The 20,750-nt window shown below is 33.1% G+C and overlaps 1 protein-coding gene across 5 annotated transcripts in view; it reads right to left on the minus strand.

Moving 5' to 3' along the window:
- Positions 1-20,750, minus strand: part of Dcun1d5 (defective in cullin neddylation 1 domain containing 5) — a 29,638-nt gene that overhangs the window by 732 nt on the left and 8,156 nt on the right. For 3 of the 5 annotated variants that reach the window (XM_021728966.3, XM_021728964.3, XM_005329091.4), the window contains 5 exons: positions 20,532-20,602; positions 20,052-20,143; positions 3,203-3,311; positions 3,011-3,115; positions 940-1,042 (listed from right to left, as the gene is read on the minus strand). In XM_021728966.3, the coding sequence (XP_021584641.2) occupies positions 940-1,042; positions 3,011-3,115; positions 3,203-3,311; positions 20,052-20,143; positions 20,532-20,602 (480 nt within the window). The remainder of the gene's footprint in view (positions 1-939; positions 1,043-3,010; positions 3,116-3,202; positions 3,312-20,051; positions 20,144-20,531; positions 20,603-20,750) is intronic. The other 2 variants (XM_040285141.2, XM_021728965.3) reach the window with 1 other exon arrangement.

A 20,750-nucleotide genomic window follows, 5' to 3' on the forward strand; every position in this document is an offset into this window, starting at 1 on the left:
TTTATTCTAAAAAGGGGACATGGTATAAAGATAAACACAAAGTAAATGTTTAAATGCATCATTTTAATTCTTGTTTATAAGGAAAGTTCCTTTTCCAGGTTAACTGCTCTGAACATTAAAACAACGTGTGAAACCAAAATAATAGTAAAAACTAAAAATACATCTAGAGAGTAATTTGGCTCATCTAAATATCATTACTCCAAATCTGTTTTATCCACTTAAAAGTCATTTTTGCCCCTAGTCCTGATAGTTGTGACCCTGACCACATTAGGGATGGCCCAATCCTGTGTCCGTGTCTGTCACCCCACCTCATTGATTCCATCCCACAAAAACCTGCCAACCGAAGCCTGTCCTTACATCCAGGATGGAACCAGCTCCTGCTCCTCTTCTCCCACCCTCAGGTGCCTTAAAGGGCCCTCGTCCACCACAGGTAGAGGGCAGGGAGCCTCACTCTCTGGCTCTGATGTAGGGGAGAGAGTTGGGGGGAATGAAAATTGGGAGGGGCACTCTGGGATTAAAAAGTTTTACCTCTTAAAAAGAGTACAAATATTTTAATTGAAAGGTTGAAACTATAGTGAGTTATTGATATTATCTGCCATATCATTAATAGGTACCATCATTAATTTTAAAGCTTTTACTAGTATAGTTCTTGTTTTTAAAATCATGATTTGTTTTTCTACAGGAAAGACAAAGCAGAATTTTGGCTTCTAAATGCAGAAATTATCATTTAAGTTTAGCTATTATGTGTGGTTACTAAGAAATGGAAACATTTACCAGAATTAATTTTATAATATTACTGAATCTAAGCTCTTGACCTTCCTCATAACCTGGCTAAACAGTAAAAGTGACTGTTATGATATTTAAAACTGTTATGTTAATGCTCCACAAATGCATAATATTTTTAGGAATTTTATTTTCATAGAAATACACCATACTTACAAGCACCGTCTTCATCGTAGTTACTAAGATCGGCATGAACTGTTCTGCTGAATTCTAATACATTGTACCACTGATCTTTGTTCATAACACGATACTTTGATTGCTGTGGAAATCAGAACAAATTACTGTGAACTTCAGAACAAACATTACTTAACAGGATTTAACTTCAGTCAATATATTATAATTTTTTGTGTACTTTGGCATTTCCTAAAACATTTATTTCTCTATTAACTATTTGTGTTCTTAGAGAATCCTCAAGAGCATTTACATATTGACGACTACTAGTTTTTTTCTCTAATTTTTGAATAATATTAGTAAGTACAAGTATACTAATAATTAAAAGTCACAATTTTTCTATCTGTATGTTCTTGTGTAACTAACAACAATATCAAGATATAGAACATTTCCCATTTCTAGAAAGTTCCCTTGTGTTCCTTCCAAGTATATTTCTTGCATGAACTACATTTTGAGGTTGGTGTCTAATGGAAGTAGTGGGTTCAAATTCCACTTCTGTCACTTAATTGAAGACCTGAGAAAGTTACGTTAGAACCCATAGCCAGGTATGGTATAATCCCTGAGGCTTGGGAGACTGAGGCAGGAGGACTGCAAATTCAAATACAACCTCAAAAACTTAGTGAGGTCCTAAGCAACTTAGAAAGACCCTACCTCAAAATTTTAAAAAAGTGGGAGGCGGAGTAAGAATGAGGCTCAGTGGTTAAGTGCCCCTGGGTTCATCCCTGGTACCAAAAAAAAAAAAAAAAAATAGAATACATTTCCTGGATTGCTAAATGGAGAGAAAACTTAACTTAAAAATGGTGTAATAATGATTTAAAAAGAAAACATATGTCAAATAGTTTGCATATAAACAAGTGTGTGAAAATATTTAGTTTTCAACTTAGCTTCTCAGAGGTGAATGTCTTTATATTCAGTTAAATTTAATTTTGCCTAAAAATAGAAACAGGAGAAAGGTAAGCACTATTCGTGAAAAATATTCACTTTATTGGGCTTAAAAATTTATTGTGCAAAAAATTCTTTCATATAAATGCCACTGTCCTTTATTAAAAGTTTTAAGTAAAACTACTCTGGACAACTTGCTGTGTTATCAGCTTTATGAGAAATTATTTCCAAAGGAAAAACTTATTTATTCAAAAAATAGCAAGAACTATACCAAGAAAAAATTAAAAGGCATAAGCTGGATATGGTGGTACATCCTTGTAATCCCAGCTACTCAGAAGGCTGAAGCAGGAGGATCAAAGTTTAAGGTCAACTTAGGTAATTTAATGAGAACCTTTCTCAAAAAAATAAACAAAGGGCTAAGGATGACGATCAGTGGCAGAGCACCTGCCTAGCATATGTAAGGTTCTGTATTCAATCCCAATGCAAAAAAAAGAGAAAAGAAGTCAATGAAAACAGATATGAAACTAGATAAAACAATGTAAAAAAGAATAGTATCGTTTTAGAACCACTGTGCTAGTAAGAACAATGATACCCCTCTCCAAGAATATTTGCTTCATAAATTCAGTATACTTTTTTCTTTTTTTAGTAATCAGTAAAGTCAAGCACGCTATTAAAGTCATTCTCATACTTGTGGACGTAAAATATTAGTTTTAATTCTTCATAGTCAATCTAAATGCAAAAGGGAAGCTTTATTATAAGAACTGGTACTTAAATATATTTCAGTATGAGACAAGTTGCTTGAGATTTGTTTACTAGCATTGATTCTTTCTAAGACACAAGAAACTAATTTTGCATGAAAAATATCTATGTTAAATAAATTTTTTGGAGGTCTCACTTAGTGCTAGTGACTGAACCCAGGGTCTAATTCACACTAAACAGGCATTCTACCACAAAACTATACCCCTAATTCCCCAAATTCTTATGTAAAGGATATATCAAATCACATGAACTTGTGTCTAAAAATGACAATAGAAATTTACACATTTTAACAGAATTTTTTCAATACTAATGAATAATGTTTAAAAGTACAGGACTTAAAAGTGACTTGTTCCTCAATATTTTAAAATCAGATTGTTTTTTAAATATTCAATCAAAATTTTTTAAAAATGCATACCTCCAGGTACTGGTAAAATACTGAAAACAGTGGCCATGTCCTACCAAGCAGAAGAGCTAACATAGATTTAGCAGTATCAATATCAAGGCTTCTCTGATCTTTATCCTAAAATAAGTGAAAAAATTTTCTTAAGTATGGTCTTAAGATGAAAAACAATTACAATGACTTAAGGAAGAAAAACTGCACACCTACCCTTGCAAAATCAAAGGCATATCTGTATATATTCTTAAATGATGAAATGTCATTCAGCTGTGAGCGCAAAAAATCAAATTTGTTCTGTAACTTTTCTGTGCAGTCACACCTTGAGTAAAAAATATATAATGAAGAAAATTAAAACATTTTTAGGGAGTTAGAAGGAATGTATAAGAACGAATACATTTATAAAGTTAATTTAAGTTCAAAATTCTCTCACAAATTTAGAGTAATATGCCTTCTATCTACCAATACAATAATAAAAGGAAAAATAAAAAGAAGCCCTGGCAATTACAATTAATGAAAGCTTATTCCAAAGACTTTTCTTTGGGGGACAGGGGATGGGACTCAACCAAAAAATAAATATTTTTTTTTTTAAATAAAATCGTAAGTATCTCTTTAAAAGACATGTATTAAAATATGCCTTTATTACATATAATTGCAAAAGAGAAAGTAAAAAAGAAAAAAGAATAGGATATAAATAATATAATTAATGAGGCCTCTATCACATACTTCATTGGAAAGTTCTTAGGCAACAGCTTGGTGAAAGATATCAGCCATAAGTGGTTTTAAAAATTAGGGACACAACACAGAAGAAATTAACAATTATATTAAGTGGTAATATAATATTATATATTATATAATTAGCAATTATATTAAGTGGCCCAATAATAAATCCTGATCCCCACACAGCAAACAAAAAATTAAGTTATCAGTAGAAGCATTTAACTTCAAGTAAGATAAATACACAAAAGCATGCAAAAGAGTTATACATGTTATTTCTAAAGACAATACATTAAATATAAATAATTAAAAACAGGTACAATGCTCATAAATTTTGACCGGTTTTCTAACTCTCACAGGGTTGGCAAGTTCCAACTTGAACAAGAAGCAAGGCAAAATCTCCATAAGTGGCACAAATCTCCAGTCTCATCTTCTTGCCATTTCAGAACATCCTTACTGTACTCTATTTTTAATTCAATTAACCGCTCCCATATGCCACAGCTATGGTTTAGCATACCTTACTTTCTCTACTTAACACAATGGCTTCAACTTTCTGACAAAATATTACCCATCAAGACCTAACTCATATTTTGCCACCTCGGAGACCATCTGACACACACTGATCAAATTTAGTTGTGTCATGAATTATGACCCACAGTATTCTACTCAAAATTGAATTTTAATGCTCATGATATAATACATAATACCTAGCATTTTCAAATTTAACTAAGACTTTCACTATCCTAAATGTACAGTAAGTTAAAATTCTATTAAGGTGTAAACATTTTGTATACTTCTTTTTTTGGTCCTGGGGATTGAACTCACTTAACCATTGAGCCACATCCCCAGCCCTTTTTATTCAGAGACAGTGTGGCCAAGTTGCTCAGAGATTCCCTAAATTTCTGTGGGTTTTGAAATCAGATTCCTCCTGCCTCACATGTCCAGCCATTTGGATACATTTCTAATGTTAATTAAATCTTGCATATCTAAATAAGCCAAACTTAAGTCATGTTACCTGTTTTACATGCTGCTAGATTTTTTTTTTCACTGTTTCTAAGGGAAACTAAAGCCAAAAAAATTCAATTTTTGGTACACTCTCCTTACTAGTTTTTGTAATATTCTTTACATAAGCCTCAGAAAACAAAATAAGGATCATCTCACTTTTCTTCTGTTTCATGAAAAAATTTACATAACCTTGGGATTAGTTTTTGTCCAAACACAAATTAAGCATTTGGGCCTTTTTATTGAGGGAAAAGAAAGGCTTTTAAAACTACTAAATTAATAAATCAGCATTAAACTACTTAATTGTACTAGAAAAAAAATTACAAAATTAATATTTTTTTAAATTACAGATGGACACAATACCTTCATTTTATTTATTTATTTTCATGTGGTGCTGAGGATTGAACCCAGTTTCTCATATGTATGAGACAAGTCCTCTGCCACTGAGACACAATCCCAGCCCACTGAATTAATATTTTTAATGGCTACGTGACTATTCAAATTTTCTTGACCAATCTAAACAGAATTCAATTTAATACAGCTTTCAAGCCTACAGAGTAAAACTTTAGGTGTAACCATAAATTGTGGTATTATTGCTTTTATTATTCACTTATAAATGACACATTGAAAAACTGTTTTCAGAGAAGTGATAGGGATAAAAATCCTACTAGAATAGGTTTAAGAGAGAATGAGAAGAACTAGAGAAAATAAGCTTAAACAAACACTTTTGAAGAACTTGGTTCTACCTACAAAATGGGGGAAATCTTTTCTACCTACTCTTCTGATAGAAAAATATCTAGAATATATAAAGAATTCAAAAAACTCAGCACCAAAAAAACAAATAACCCAATTAATAAATGAGCAAATGAATTAAAGAGACACTTCTCAAAAAAGAAATACAAACAGCCAACAAAGCCAGGTGGCGCACATCTGTAGTCCTAGGTAGGGACTCAACAGGTTGAGGCAGGAACATCACAAGTTCAAGGACAAACTCAGCAACTAAGACCCTCAAAATTTAGCAAGAACCTGTCTCAAAATAAAAAATAAAAAGGGCTAGGGATGTGGCTCAGTGGTTTAGCATGTCTGGGTTCAATCCCCAGTACCAAAAAGCAAATAAATGGCCAACAAATACATGAAAAAATGTTCAACTTCAACAGGGAAATGCAAACCAAAATCATACTGAGATTTCATCTCACAATAGTCAGAACGGCAGTCATTGGGAATACAAAAAATAATTATTGCTGGAAAGAATGTGCAGAGAAAGAAACATTTTTACACTGTTGGTGAAATTGTAAATTAGTATAATCACTATGGAAATCACTATCAAGGTTCTCAAAAGACTGTGCAAGGAATCACCATATGACCCAGCTATACCACTCCTCAATATTTATGGTTTAGATGTGGTATACCCCAAAGCTCACATGTGAGACAATGCAAGGAGGTTGGAGGAGGAATGATTAAGTTATAGCCTTAACATAACTGAGTGGTAACTGGAGGCAGGTACAGTATGGCTGGAGGAAGCCATTCATTGGGGCTGTCGCTATGGGTAATATATTTTGTATCTGAAGAGTGGAGTGTCTCTCTCTCTCTGATTTCTGATCACCATATGAGCTGATTCTCTCTGCCATACTCTTCTGCCATGTTGTTCCTGTCTCACCTGGATCCCTGAGGAATGGAGCCAGCTGTCTATTGAGAATGAGATCTGTGACACTATGAGCCCTTAAATAAACTTTTCATCCTCTAAAATTGTTTTGGTTAGATCCTTTAGTCACAGCAGCAAAAAAAAAAAAGCTGATTAAAACAATACTATAGTGATACATGTATACCCATGTTTATAGCAGCACAATTCACAATAGCCAAACTATGGAGCAGCCTAGGTATCCATCAATAGACAAATCGATAAAGAAAATGTAGCACATATACACAATGAATTTTAATTCAGCCATCAAGAAAAATGATACTACGTCATTTGAAGGAAAAGGGATGGAACCTGAGACAATATGTTAAATGAAATAAGTCAAACTCAGAAGGTCAAGGGTCATATGTTTTCTCTCACCAAAGAGGAGGGAAAAAATAAAAATGTAGGGGGAGCAGGGAACTCATGAAAGTCAAACGGACATCAAAAGAGGGAAGAAAACAAGGAGTGGGAGGTGGGGAGTGCTGGGGAATGATATCAGCCAAATTATAGTGTTATATTATGTGCACATATAAATATGTAACAACAAATACTATAATTATATTCAACTATAATAAACCAAAAAAATGTGGCAAGAAAAAACTTGGTTTTAAAATGGCATACAAAAGAGGCACTAGCAAGAGTGGGATTAAAAAAAAAAATAGTTAAAAGGAATAACTTTCTCCCAGCTACTAGGGAGGCTAAAACAGGAGGAAAGGAAGTCTGAGGCAGCCTCAACAACTCAGCAAGACTGGCTCAAAAAGGGGTAGAGGGGAGGGGCTGGGGATATAGCTCAGTGGTAAGGCATCCCTGGGATCAAAACAGAAATAACTTTCAATTTCATCAAGATGGAATAAATATATATATCTCTCTCACCATCTTTCCCTCCCTCCTTTATATATGATGTTCCACAGATATCATATATAAAACAAATGTAATAGAATTCCAAAAGTGAAGACTTGAATAACAAGAGTGGCAAGTTCCTTGAGTTTATTCTTGCTTTATATACTCAGCCTTGGGGCTGAAGAAGCCAGCAAACCAGAAACAATGAGGGAAGACAAGAGAGCTCCAACAAAAACCTCAACTTTTTCTAGCCAAAAGACCAGGAAAGGAACAGAGTAGGAGGGCAAAATTTAAAAAACTAAACATTCTATTTTAGTCAAACACTATCAAAAAACCTGTGATCCAACTCTCACCTATGCCAGTGAAGACTCAATAAGGACCTAAAATATCCACCCTCACCAGGATATATGACCTCTCTCTCAACTCTTATAGTGTTTGGTACAAAGCACATGAAGAACATGAACTTCTACTCAGGTACTAATGAGCAGCAAATTCTCCTCTGCCTTGCGGTGGTATAAAGCTGACATGGTAAAAAGTCTGGGCTTTCCCCATCACCAACTGGTAAAAGGCCACCACCCTAATGGGGTCAATGAAGGCTATATGGGGAATAGCTAAGAAGGCGCTCTTACCCCTTTCAGACAAGATAGTATCAGTGAAGGCCTAAAGGGGACCCAGAACTCTCACCCTTGCCTATTAATAACAAGAAGCATCCTTTCTTGGATGTCAATGGGTGCAGTTTCCACTCCACAAAGAGTGGGTGCTACAGGAAGCTATTAAAAATGAAATCCGAAGTTTCATATAGTATTAAAAATGTCCAAGTTTCAATAAAAAAAAATTACTTAAACAAGAACCAAGATCTCACAGAGAAGGCAAAAAGATAATAAATACAAACACCACAATGACAGAAATGCTCATAATTATCTGATATAACTTCAAAGAACCATTATAAAAATGCTTCAACAAGCAACTAACCACACAATAAAACAAACAAAACAATAGAAAAGTCTCAGAAAAAAAAGAAAAATCTAAAAATTATGACTAAAAAAGGAGAACCAAATGGAAAATTTTCAATGGTAAAACACAGGGTACACTTATGGCCCATCTTATCAATAATCACACATAATATAAAAGGTCTTTAAATACACCAATGAGAAGATAAATTTGCAAAGCAGAGTTTTAAAAATGACCCAAATATATGCTGTTTAGAAGACACTAATCTCAAAAATAACAATGCAGGCAGGTTAATAGCAACAGAATGGAAAATGATATACATCATAAAAACAATCAAAAGAAAGCAGGAGTGGCTATACTAATATGCACTTTACAACAAAGAAAATGATTCAAACAAGTGCATAATGATAAAAGGGTCAATCCACCAAGAAGACACTGCAATCCTAAATAACCTTAAACAATCCAAGATGTACCAAATAACAAAGCTACAAACATGTAAAGAAAAAATTGACAGAATTGAAAGGAGAAATAAACAAATTCATAATTGTAGTTGGAGATTTAAACACCTCCTCTCATCAACTGATAGAAATATTAGAATGTCAATAAACAAGAATTTAACAATACCATCAACCAATAGAATCTAGATACAAAGGAATACTTCACTCATTTACAGTAGAATATATATTCTTTTCAAATGCCTATGGAACATAAATCAAGATACACCAGACCCTGAGCCATAAAACAAACCCCCAGATAAAAAATAAATAACTGAAGTGATGGAAACTGTGTTCTCTGGCCACAATTGATCCAAACTAGAAAATAATAGCAGGAAGATAACAGCACAATCTCTGATGAACACTTGGAAACTACACAGAAAACTCCTAAATAATCCATGGATCAAAGTGTCAATGTCCACTGAAAATGCATTAAGCTGAAGGAGATGAAAATATATTTGTACCTTTAGATTCTAGAATAAGAGCAGCAAAATAAATACATGAACTAAATAATTAATAGCCAAAATCTATAAAACTGAAACAGCAATAACAAACAAACAACAACAAAAAAAAAGAACAAAAAAACTTACCTCCACCAAATCAATTAAACAAAAACTGGTTCTTTGGAAAAAAATCAATAACTTGACAAGGTTCTAGTAAGACTGCCCAAAAACAACAAAAAAGGGAAAGACATCATTAAAGACTCAAAGAAGTGGCTGGGGTTATATAGCTCAATGGTAGAACACTTGCCTAGCATTTGTGAGGCACTGGGTTTGATTCTCAGCACCACATATAAATAAATGAATAAAATAAAGGTCCATCAACATCTAAAAACAACAACAAAAAAGACTCAAAGGGACTATCCTATGAATAACTGTACACAAAAAATTTCAATCTACCCTAGATAAACTGATTTAATCCTTTAAAAAGCAGAAATACCAAGACTAAATAAACACTATGTAAATCAGTATGTAAATTCCTCAAAAGACTAGTAGATTGAAACTACCTTATGACCCAGCTATAACACCCCTCAGTACTGATCCAAAAGAATACCCATGTTTATGGCAGTGCTATTCACAATAAAGAATGCTTTCTCTCCTAAGTGGCAGAAAGAAACAGGAGGGGGGGTGGGGGGAGATTTTCATGAAAGTAGAAGGGAGACCAGTAAGATAAAAGGAAGAGGAGGCAATTGGGAATGAAACTGATCAAATTATGAGTACATAAAAATGTGCCACAATGAATTCTATTTATGTATAATCATTACCCAGGAATAAAAAATTTTTTAAAAAGCACAAATACCACTACAATATGCAGTAATGACTAGTCCTAAATTATTTATATTTATTACTATTTATATTTATAATATAAATTATAATATATAATAATATAAATAATGTTTATAATATATTATTATATTTAATAATTATAATAATTATTATTAAATAAATTGAATTCAAATTTAAAAGTTCTCAGAAAGAAATCTCTAGGCTTAGATGGTTTCACTGGAGAAACAAACCTTTAAAGAACTATTCTACATAATCCATTTCAAGTAATAAAAGGAAAAACTTTCCAATTTATTTTAAAAAGCCAGAGTTACCTTTCTAACAAAAGCAGACAAAAATACAAAAAAAAAAGGAAAAACCACATAATCATTTAGTGGAGGGAACTAAACAAATTAACATCTGTTTTAAATAAAACAAGGCCACAGGATACATGATAAACTTAAAAAAATTAACTGTATTTCTATAATAGTAATGAGCATGTAGACTTTAAAATTTAAAAAAACACAACACCATTCATAATAGGTCAAAATAAAAATGTAATACATGTAATTCGAACACAGTATGTACATGACTTGCACTTTGAAAAACTATACAAGATTGGTGGGAAAAAAATCAAATATCTAAGAAAATGGGGAGGGCAGGCAGTGTGGCTCAGTGTTGAATGCTTGTGTAGTATGTGCAAGGCCCTGGTTTCAATCTCCAGTGCTGCAAAAAACAATAACATTTAAAAATGAACAGATATATATGGGGCTGGGGATTTGGCTCAAGCGTTAGCGCGCTCGCCTGGATGCGTGCGGCTGGGTTCAATCCTCAGCACCACATACAAAAACAAAGATGTTGTATCCGCCGAAAATTTAAAAAAATAATAAATATTAAAAAATAATAATAAAAAAATAAAATAAAAATAAAAATGAACAGATATATATCAAAACACTGAAAATAGAAAAAATGTCAATTCATAGTTTAATCAAAATCTCAGGGCTGGGGATGTGGCTCGAGCGGTAGCACGCTCGCCTGGCATGTGTGCGGCCCGGGTTCGATCCTCAGCACCACGTACAAACAAAGATGTTGTGTCCGCTGATAATTAAAAAATAAATATTAAAAAAAATCTCAGAAAAATGTTTTTTATAGATATTATGTAAATTTATATGCAAAAGCAAAGGAACTAGATTAGCTAAAGCAATTTTGTGGGGAAAAAAAAAATGACCCAGTCCATCTAATTTCAAGACATTATATACCCATAGTAATTTAGACTGTGGTACTGGCAGAAGATTAAGACACATCAATGGAACAGAACGAAGAACTCAGAAACAGACCCACAAAATACGTCCAACTGATTTTTGACAAAAGTGCAAAAGCAATTTAATGGATGAAAGATAGCTTTTCAACAAACAGTACTGGAATATGTGGACAACCAAGGCAAAGAATTCAACTAAGACCCCTAAGTCTCACATCTTTTATAGAAATTAATTTAAAATACACCAATGACTTAAATGTAAAACTTCAAAACTCTTCTAGAAAAAAATATAAGAGAAAATTCTCAGGATAAAGCTAGGCAAAGAATTTTTCCATAAAAGGAAAAACAATATATTGGACTTAAACAAAGCAAAGTAGCAGGATACAAATCCAACATAGAAAAATCAACACTTTTCTACATACCAATAATGAACCCAGTAGAAAAATAATTGAGAAAAACAATTCTATTAACAAACCAAACTAGGAATAAATATAACCAAGGGGGTTTTACAATGAAAACTATAGAAATCACTGAAGAAAACATTAGAAGATGGAAAGACCTTCCTTGTTCTTCTACAGGCAGAAATAATATTGTCAAAATGATCATACTACCAGAAATGTTCCACAAATTTAATGAAATCTTTATTAAAATTCCAATGAATTTTTGCACAGAACTAGGGGGAAAAAGGAGTGCTAAAATTCATAAGAAAGAATAAGAGACTGTGAATAGTCAAGCAATTCTGAGCAATAACAAGGCTAGAGGCATTACCCAACCTCAAACTACAGAACTACAGGTAACAAACAGGATGATGTTGGCATCAAAACAGACTGAAAAACAATGGACTAGAAGACACAGAGAAGACACAGAAGACACGGAGACAAACTCACATAGACATAGTCATCTAATCCTTATCAAAGTTGCTAACAACATAAGTTGGAGAAAAGACAGTCTTTAAGGTACTGGGAAAACTGGATAGCCATATGTAGAAGAATGAAACTGAACCTCTATCTCCCTCCTTCAACTCAAAGTGGATCAAAGACCTAAAAATTAGACCAGAAACTCTGCAAATGCTAGAAAATTATAGGGTCAATACTCCATCAGATGGGTGCAGGCACTAATTTCCTCAATTAAGATTCCTAAAGCTCAAGAAATAAAACCAAGAATAAATTAATGGGATGACATCAAATTTAAAAAGGTTCAGAACAATATAGGAAACAATAGCTCAAAAAGATTATAAAATGGGAGAAAATCTTTGCTAGCTACTCCTCTGATACAGGGTGAATATTCATAATACACAAAGAACTCAAAGACTTATCAAAAACACAGATAACTCAATCAATAAATGGGCAAATGAAACAAAATAAAGAGTCATTTCTCAAAAGAAGGGTAAATGGCCAAAAATAAGTGAAAAAATGTTCAATTTCCTTAGCAATCAAATGCAAGTCAAAACTACATTGAGGTTTCATCTCACCTCATTTAGAGTGACAATAACAAGATTATAAATAATAGCCAGGTGGTAGCACACCCCCATAATATCAGCAACTCATGAGGTTGAGGCAGGAAGATCACAAGTTTGATGCCAGGCTCAGCAACTCAGCAAGACCCTCAGCAAATTAGTGAGACTCTGTCTCAAAATTAAAAAAAATAAAAAGGGTTGGGGATGTACCTCAGTGGTAAAGTACCCCTGGGTCCAATCCCCAGTACAAACAAAACAAAACCAGAAAATAAATAATAATAAATGCTGGAGATGATGTGGGGAGAAAGGAATAATTATATACTGTTAGTGGACTGCAAATTAGTAGGAACACTTTGGAAAGCAATATGGACAGTCCTTAAAAGATAAGGAATGGAACCACAATATGATCCAGCTAATCCACTCCTTGTGAAGAGCTGAAATCAGCATACTATAGTGACACCTGCATTTCAATGTTCATGGTAGCGCAGTTTACAATTACCAAATTATGAAGCCAACATAGGTGTCTGTCAACAAATGGATGAATAAAGAAAATGTGGTGTGTATACACACACACACACACACACACACACACACACAATGGAGTTCTACTCTGCTATAAAGAATAAAATGAAGCATTTGCTGGCAAATGGATGAACTAGAAAACAACATACTAAGTGAAATAAGCCAAACTCAAAGTTAAGGCCACCTGTTTTCTATCAAATGTAAAAACCAGGAAGAAATAAGGAATAAAAACAAAGGGAAGATCTTATGAAAATAATAGAGGAAAGGAATGGAGGAAAGAAAAGAAGGGTTGGAAAGGGAGGAAGTAATGAAGTGAAATCAATCAACTTATGCATATATGAATTCCACTTATGTATGATCATAATGAACAATTAAGATAACAAATAAATAGAAGGAAAGACCAATAGAATAGAGGAGAGGGATGAGGGAAAAGGAGAACAGGAAAAGTGGAAGTACCACAGATTGAAATGGAATATATTATATCATATTCATTTATGAATATGTTAAAATGAACCCCACTATTATGTATAACCACAGTATACTAATAAAATCATACAATTTTAAAAATTTCCCAAAAAGCCTTATTAAGAATGAAAACAAATGAGAAAAAAATATTACAAGCCACATATCCAATGAAGGACTCCTGTCTGGAATACAGATATTCTGTATCCTGTCTATGCAAATCTAGAATATGAAAACTCTCAAAACTCAATAGTAACAAAATTATCCTTATATCTTTTAGCCTCTTTATAATTTTCTTCCCTGAGTTCAATCCCTGGTACCACCACACCCCAAAAAGTGGTCTGAGATTACCACTACATTTTAAGTATAAAGCTCTATGTAGCTCAGTGGTAGAACGCTTGCCTAACAAGTATGACGCCCTGGGTTCAATCCCTAGCACTGTCATGGGAGGAGGAGGGAGTTACATGTATTCTTTCCCCTTCATGGATTATTTTAGGTAGAGGCCTGTTTTCTGTATCTTTGCAACTTAAAGCAATGTTTTCACATTTTATTTTAGTAATTTAAGCTCATTGTTATAGTTTGGATGTGAGGTATCCACCAAAAGCTCCCGTGTGAGACAATACAAGAACACTCAGAGGTGAAATAATTGGGTTAAGAGAGTTTTAACTCAATTAGTGAATTAATCCCCTACCAGGATTAACTGAGTGGTAACTGAAGGCAAGTAGGGTGTGGTTAGAAGAGGTGGGTCATTGGTAGACATGCCTTTGGTGTATGTTTTCTATTTGGTGAGTGGAATCTCTAGGCTGTCTGATCATCCTGTGAGCCACTTCCCTCCACCACACTCTTCTGCCATGATGTTCAGTCTCACCTCAAATCCTGAGGAATGGAGTCAGCTGTCTATGGACCAAGATCTCTGAAACCATGAGCCCCCAATTAAACTCTTCCTCCTCTACAGTTGTGCTGGTTGGATCTTTTAGTCACAGCAGCCAAAAGCTTACTAAAAATATAATGCAAAACTTTAACAGACTTGAAATACAAAAGGGAGAAAAAGACAAAAGTGTGCCTTCTGACAATCTAAGTTATTCCTTTTTCTACCTCCACAGTTTGAAAATTATTTTAACAGTGCAACACACAAGGTCTGGTATATAGAAGCACTCCATATCTTCACAGAGATAGTGAAACAAAGAACAAAGATTCATGTCAGTGACTTCAGTTAAAATCCTAACTTCTCTATCTTCAGCCATGGGGCCTTTAGGAAAGTTACTAATTTAACCCTTTCCAGCTTGTTTCCTCTTTTCTAAAATAACAATAATAATTTCATAGGATAGCCATAAAGATTAATGGGAATACACGTGTTAAATGATTAAGATAGCTCTTGGATTAATGTGTTTCTTTTGAGACAAATGGATTTAAAAAATCACCTACCCTACATTCTGTTACCCAAACTACATCCTACCACACCTAATGGTCTGTATCTTGATCAGAGAAAGAATCTAACGGCATTGAAAATTGATGTCTTCTCCTTGGAGAAGAGTGATAAAAAAGAAAAGCCAAAATCTCCACATTACCAGCATCATAAAGACTGTCAATGAACCAAGTAAACATACCTACTCACTAATACCAACTCAATTCTTAATCTAGTCCCTAGATAAACTCCAAATAGTAAAAAAAAAAAAAAAAAAAAAGTCAATATCACAGAAATTAGGAATTTAGGAATAGGTCCTTCTTTAAAAAAAAAAAAAAGCATTCTTAACTAGTAATGTCATGGGAAGCAAGTAGTTTATGAATAGAACCAAAAAAAAAAAAAAAAAAGAAAGAAAGAAAGAAAGAGAAACACCAGATTTGGGGGAATATTGGCATAATATAATACCACTCTCCAAGGCCATTATGGTTAATGGAAGAACAAAATGGTATAAATTTCAATACTGACACTTGGAAATTATTTCCTGGGTATTGTAAAACACTGATCATCAATGGAGGCCTTCAAAATTCTGCTTCACTTTTAAAATGAGAATTCTCATTCATGTATCAGATCTAAATGAGGTTCTCTTCCTGAAGGGTAAATTCCAACAAAAGAATTTCATCACAAAATTTTAGATTAAGAACCTTTTCTAAATCAGGTTTATCACCTACAGTAATTCTACCTCTAGGCGTATATGGAAATGTGAAAAGTGCATTTTGAAACTCATGAGAGACTGAAGAGGAAAGATGCAAACAGCAATTAGTAGTTGGACCCAAAATGCCAAATGAATAATGGTCACAAACCACACTCACCATAGTATCCCATCTACCCACTCCTCTGCCTCCACCATAAAGTAAATATTCTTCATTCTTTTCTTTTTTAAAGAAAGTCAAGCCAGAACATTCCCTATAATTTTCAAAATAAGGGCTTGAAAGACCTGAATGTGCAATCTGTACCCCACTGGAGGGTAACTTAGTTCCTATCACTGTTATCAGATGCTGTCCTCTTACCACTTTATTTATAACATCATATCAAGTACAATTCTCTTCAAAGGTCTATGTTGTTTTCTCTACCAACATATTTTACCCTTGTTCCAACACCAAACTTTCATCTAGCTAATGTGTGAAAAATGCTCCATTCTAGTAGAACCAAATGTCAGAACCAAACCTTCCAACCACCCTTAGAACTTTGTATCTGTAGATGGAGAATAGAAAGATCCATAACCTCCTAAGAACACAAGCATGATTTTGTGTGTAGCAGTGTATGTGAATCTTAACAGGGAGATGGTCCACAGTTTTGCTAAAATTCTCAAGTCTCTAACCTTAAAATAACCAGCAGCTGGATATAATGGTACATACTTGTGTTATCAGCTACCTGGTAAGTTGAGGCAGGAAGATGACAAGTTTAAAACCAGCCTGAGCAACTTAGTGAGAACCAGTCTCAAAATAAAATAAGGGATGGAGATATAGCTCAATGGCATAGAGTGCATGCCTAGCACATGCAAGGCCTGCTTCAGTTCAAAGAATCTGAAAACACAAAAACAAAAACAACTGCTCATTAAAAACTGCACTGAAAAATCTTTGATGATTCCTATGCTCAAAAATTTGGTTGTTGGGGCTGGAGTCGCGGCTCAGTGGTACAGCACTTGCTTGCCTGGCATGTGTGAGGCCCTGGGTTCAATCCTCAGCACTGCATATAAATAAATAAAAGATCCACTAACAACTAAAAATATATATACATACATTATATATCTGGTTGTTTCCCAGTATCTAAAACATTGTTTAAACATGTTACCTAAGCTCTTCACAATGGAGGCATTATCCCAAATACCTAGAATTTTAAACACATTCTGGCAACTTTATCTATCCTATACTTCTAACAACCAGATTGCATCCTTTAAACATAATTTCCTTCCTCAAGGCTCTCCTCCCAATTTCTCTCTTCTGAAACATTTTCCCATATCCTCAACCAACAACATCTTGATCATTCTTCAAGTTCCAGTTCAAATGCCAAGTCTATAAAGATTTCACAATCTACTCAGCTGAAATTAGCCTTATTAGTTTCTTTCCTTTCCCAGTATTTTGTACTTTTACTCTATCACATATCAGGTTCTGCCTGGGTTTCAGTTATAGTATTGAACTGTCTTCCCTGACCTATTATAATATAAATAAAGGGCAAGAGCTGTGCCTGATGTATCACAGTGATCACCAGTAAGAGGCACAGTACTTAATGTAAGATAGATAAATATCTATCAAATTAAATACAATGTGGGGAAACTTGACTTATTAAAGATGAAAACTTTATGAAGCAAAATATCTAGAAAAGCTATGGCAATTTCATCCTCTGAAACTTACAAAATATCCATCTACTCCAAATTATAAATAAATTCAAATGAACAAATTTCTTCACACAAAATAGAAAGCCAATTCACTTATAGAAAGCCTGTATGATAGCCTTAAAGCAAATGTGTAAAGTTTTCTAAAAACTGTAAAGCACTATAAATACAGATTAAAATTAATCATAACTATTATAGTTCACTATATTTGACTAAAGTATATATTTTAACTATCAGACTATTTCTATTCTTTAGCACAGTTCAACTAAAGTTTCTACACATTAAAATTAATTGAAACAACTGATAACTATCTTAAGATGATTTAAAAACCATCAGCTTCCTTGGCTAAATTAAATTCTAAAAGTACAAATGAAAACTATACACAGGGAATTGAGCCTATAAAGTTTTATATTTTAAGATTATATTATAGAATGTCAAGTATATTAAACAACTATAAATTTTAATATTAAGACATACAGGTTATTTAGTCTGTGTTGCTTAAAATTTGAACTATTTTATTCCTAGCAAGATTTTGAAAGATTCAGGGAATAATAAGAATTGGTTGATTGAGAGAGGGAAGAAAACTTTATACTTCACATAACAATTTAGATCATGAAGAAAAAAATCATTTTCCTAGCTGAGAAAACTTATTTGTATAGCTTCAAAGCTCTACAGAATATTGTTAATATTGTTCTAGGTACATGACAATGATAAACTCTGGGACAATTTAAAATAAGTACTTGCTTTTATTTTGAATAGCTTTTGAACTTCCTACAGAAAATATATGTCAAAGGTGCACTGGCATGTGCCTGTGCCTGTAATTCCAGTAACTCAAGAGGCTGAGATAGGAGTCCAAGTTCAAGGCCAGTCTGGGCAACTTAGTGAGATCCTGTCTCAAAATAAAATAAAAAGGGCTAGCAATATGTCTCAGTGGTAGAGTGCCCCTTGGATCAATCCCCAGTAACAACCCTTCCCTCAAAAAAAAAGATGCTAATAAAACCATGTTCATGGGCTACTTAATTTCTGTTTTTTGGTACTCATATCTAATGATTCAGGAGTATCAGAAATGTTTTGTTAACCATTTTATTATACAAAGGCTCTTCATATCAACTCATGCAAAAACAAACAATTTGCATCTTCTTGGTTTATAAATACAAAACTACTTATTAGCTGGAATAATCCCAAAAAAACAGCTCACAAAATGTAGTAACCTAAAAAGCCCTTAAAATGTCAAATTAACAACTAACAATTTTAATAGAACAGGCTAAAAACTGTGGTTTATGCTCCTTGTGTATCCTTTTGTATGCACTTGCCTAGCACGTGTGAGACACTGGGTTCGATTCCCAGCACCACATAAAACAAATAATAAAGGTCCATCAATAAGTAATAAAAAAAATTTTTAAAGTTAATTAAATATTTGGTAGGATACAGCCCCCCCAAATTTCAGAACCATTGTATTTAACTGGGCATATTACAACATCTAAATGTAATACAGAACTAGTAATTGGTAAATTTAAACTCTAGATCCTAAATCTGCCACTAAGGAATTGTGTAAACATTGCCAAATATTTTCTTAACTTGTTTTAGTCTTAAATTCCTTATTTATAAATAATGGAAGTAGAAGCATTGGTTTTATGTTCTATTCTAGAAATTATGATTTGGTTCCCGAAAAAAGGTTTTTACCCCTCCAAATATAAACTATCTATATGTTAATGTTGGTTTAAATTAGACACTGAAAACTCAAATACAAAAGCATAGGTGCCATAAAAACAAATATACTACCTTTTAAAAAACTGAAGAACAGGCAAAGAAGGACTAAAAATAGTTAGGTGTGTTAATAAAAGCATATCACAACAGGAAACCACCAGGCTAATAAAACCTTAGTTTCTGCCTTTAAAATATAAATTAATGCTTCCTCACTTGAAAATTTTAACCAGTAATATCCTGAAGAAACATTAGGAACATGATATAAAATTAACACATAATTCCTTATTAATTCTGAAATTAAATAAACTTCACTCTGGAAAGCCAAAATCAAATTATTTTTATAAAGTTAATTCTATAACTTATAATTAGATATTCAAAGACACCATCTTAAACTGAAAGTATCCAACTATAAAATGGCTGAAGATTGCATGGGAACTGACATTTTCTTTTGTTCTGTTTGAGATCATTTAGTAAAAAAGAAAAACAATCATAAAAATATCATGTAATTGTATCTTCAAACTGATTTAAGAAAGGAGTGAGGAGGCCCTGGAACTTAGGACTGCTCATAAACAAACTCCTTACATTGTGGAGTACTCTATTCAGAATGTAAAGCCCTTATAATACTCAAGCAACCTGTGAATACAAACTCTTTAATCACAGATTTCTAATTCATTTAACAAGAGAGTCAACGAGTTTTTAATACAATTATACTGAAGTTCTAAAACAATATGAAAAATGGGGTATTTATCTGCCAAGATCACAATATAATTTTGTCAAACCCCAAACTGATTGTGATAGATCAAACCAATTTGATTTTTTAAAGGTGAAATCTTATTCCTGAAAATTACGAAGCACAAAGTATCAATTAAGATCTTCAAATAGGCCATCAAATTTGTTTTTTAAAAAAATTTCTTACTGTAATGAAGTCATTCCCTTTAACCATTCTTCCTTGGTAAAAAATCCCATGCTTTCAGCCTCCAATTTCCACGCTAAAACTAACATAATAATCTGGAAAGAACAGAACATAAAGGATACGGGAAAAGTCAGCATAGAGATAATCATTTCTATATTTATCATGGAGAGCATTTTTATAAAAACTATATCCATCCTTCAACCATTAAAGAGTACAACCTCTGGAATTATTAACTATAAAGAAACTAAGATGGGCCAATTTCTTAGAAGTAAAAGTTTATGAAGGTAGAATCTCACTTTACCACAAAAACATTTATAACAAGAGAATACGTGCCCAACTTAAACTTAAACACTCTAAATGCAAATTTACAATACTAAAGGTAAAAAAACCAAAATCTTCATAAGTATAAAATCTCAATTTTCAGAAATTTATGAATTTGCTATACCCATCTTATATTGCATTCTACTTAGAAATAAAACATACATTTTCAGGTTCAACACCAATGTCTTCACAAAATTTTTCCATTCCTTCTGGCCCTACAACTTCATCAGGACCTTCAAAGACAAAAATAATTTATATATTTGATTATGATTCAATATCAACATAGAACAAGGCATCTATGAATACAACATAACATTTGACAAATAACTAGAATAGCTTCAAAAAAAGTATAAATATTTGCTAGAGGATTTAGAATTTAAA

This window comes from Ictidomys tridecemlineatus, chromosome 4 (assembly GCF_052094955.1).
Source record: "Ictidomys tridecemlineatus isolate mIctTri1 chromosome 4, mIctTri1.hap1, whole genome shotgun sequence".
Lineage (NCBI taxonomy): Eukaryota > Metazoa > Chordata > Mammalia > Rodentia > Sciuridae > Ictidomys > Ictidomys tridecemlineatus.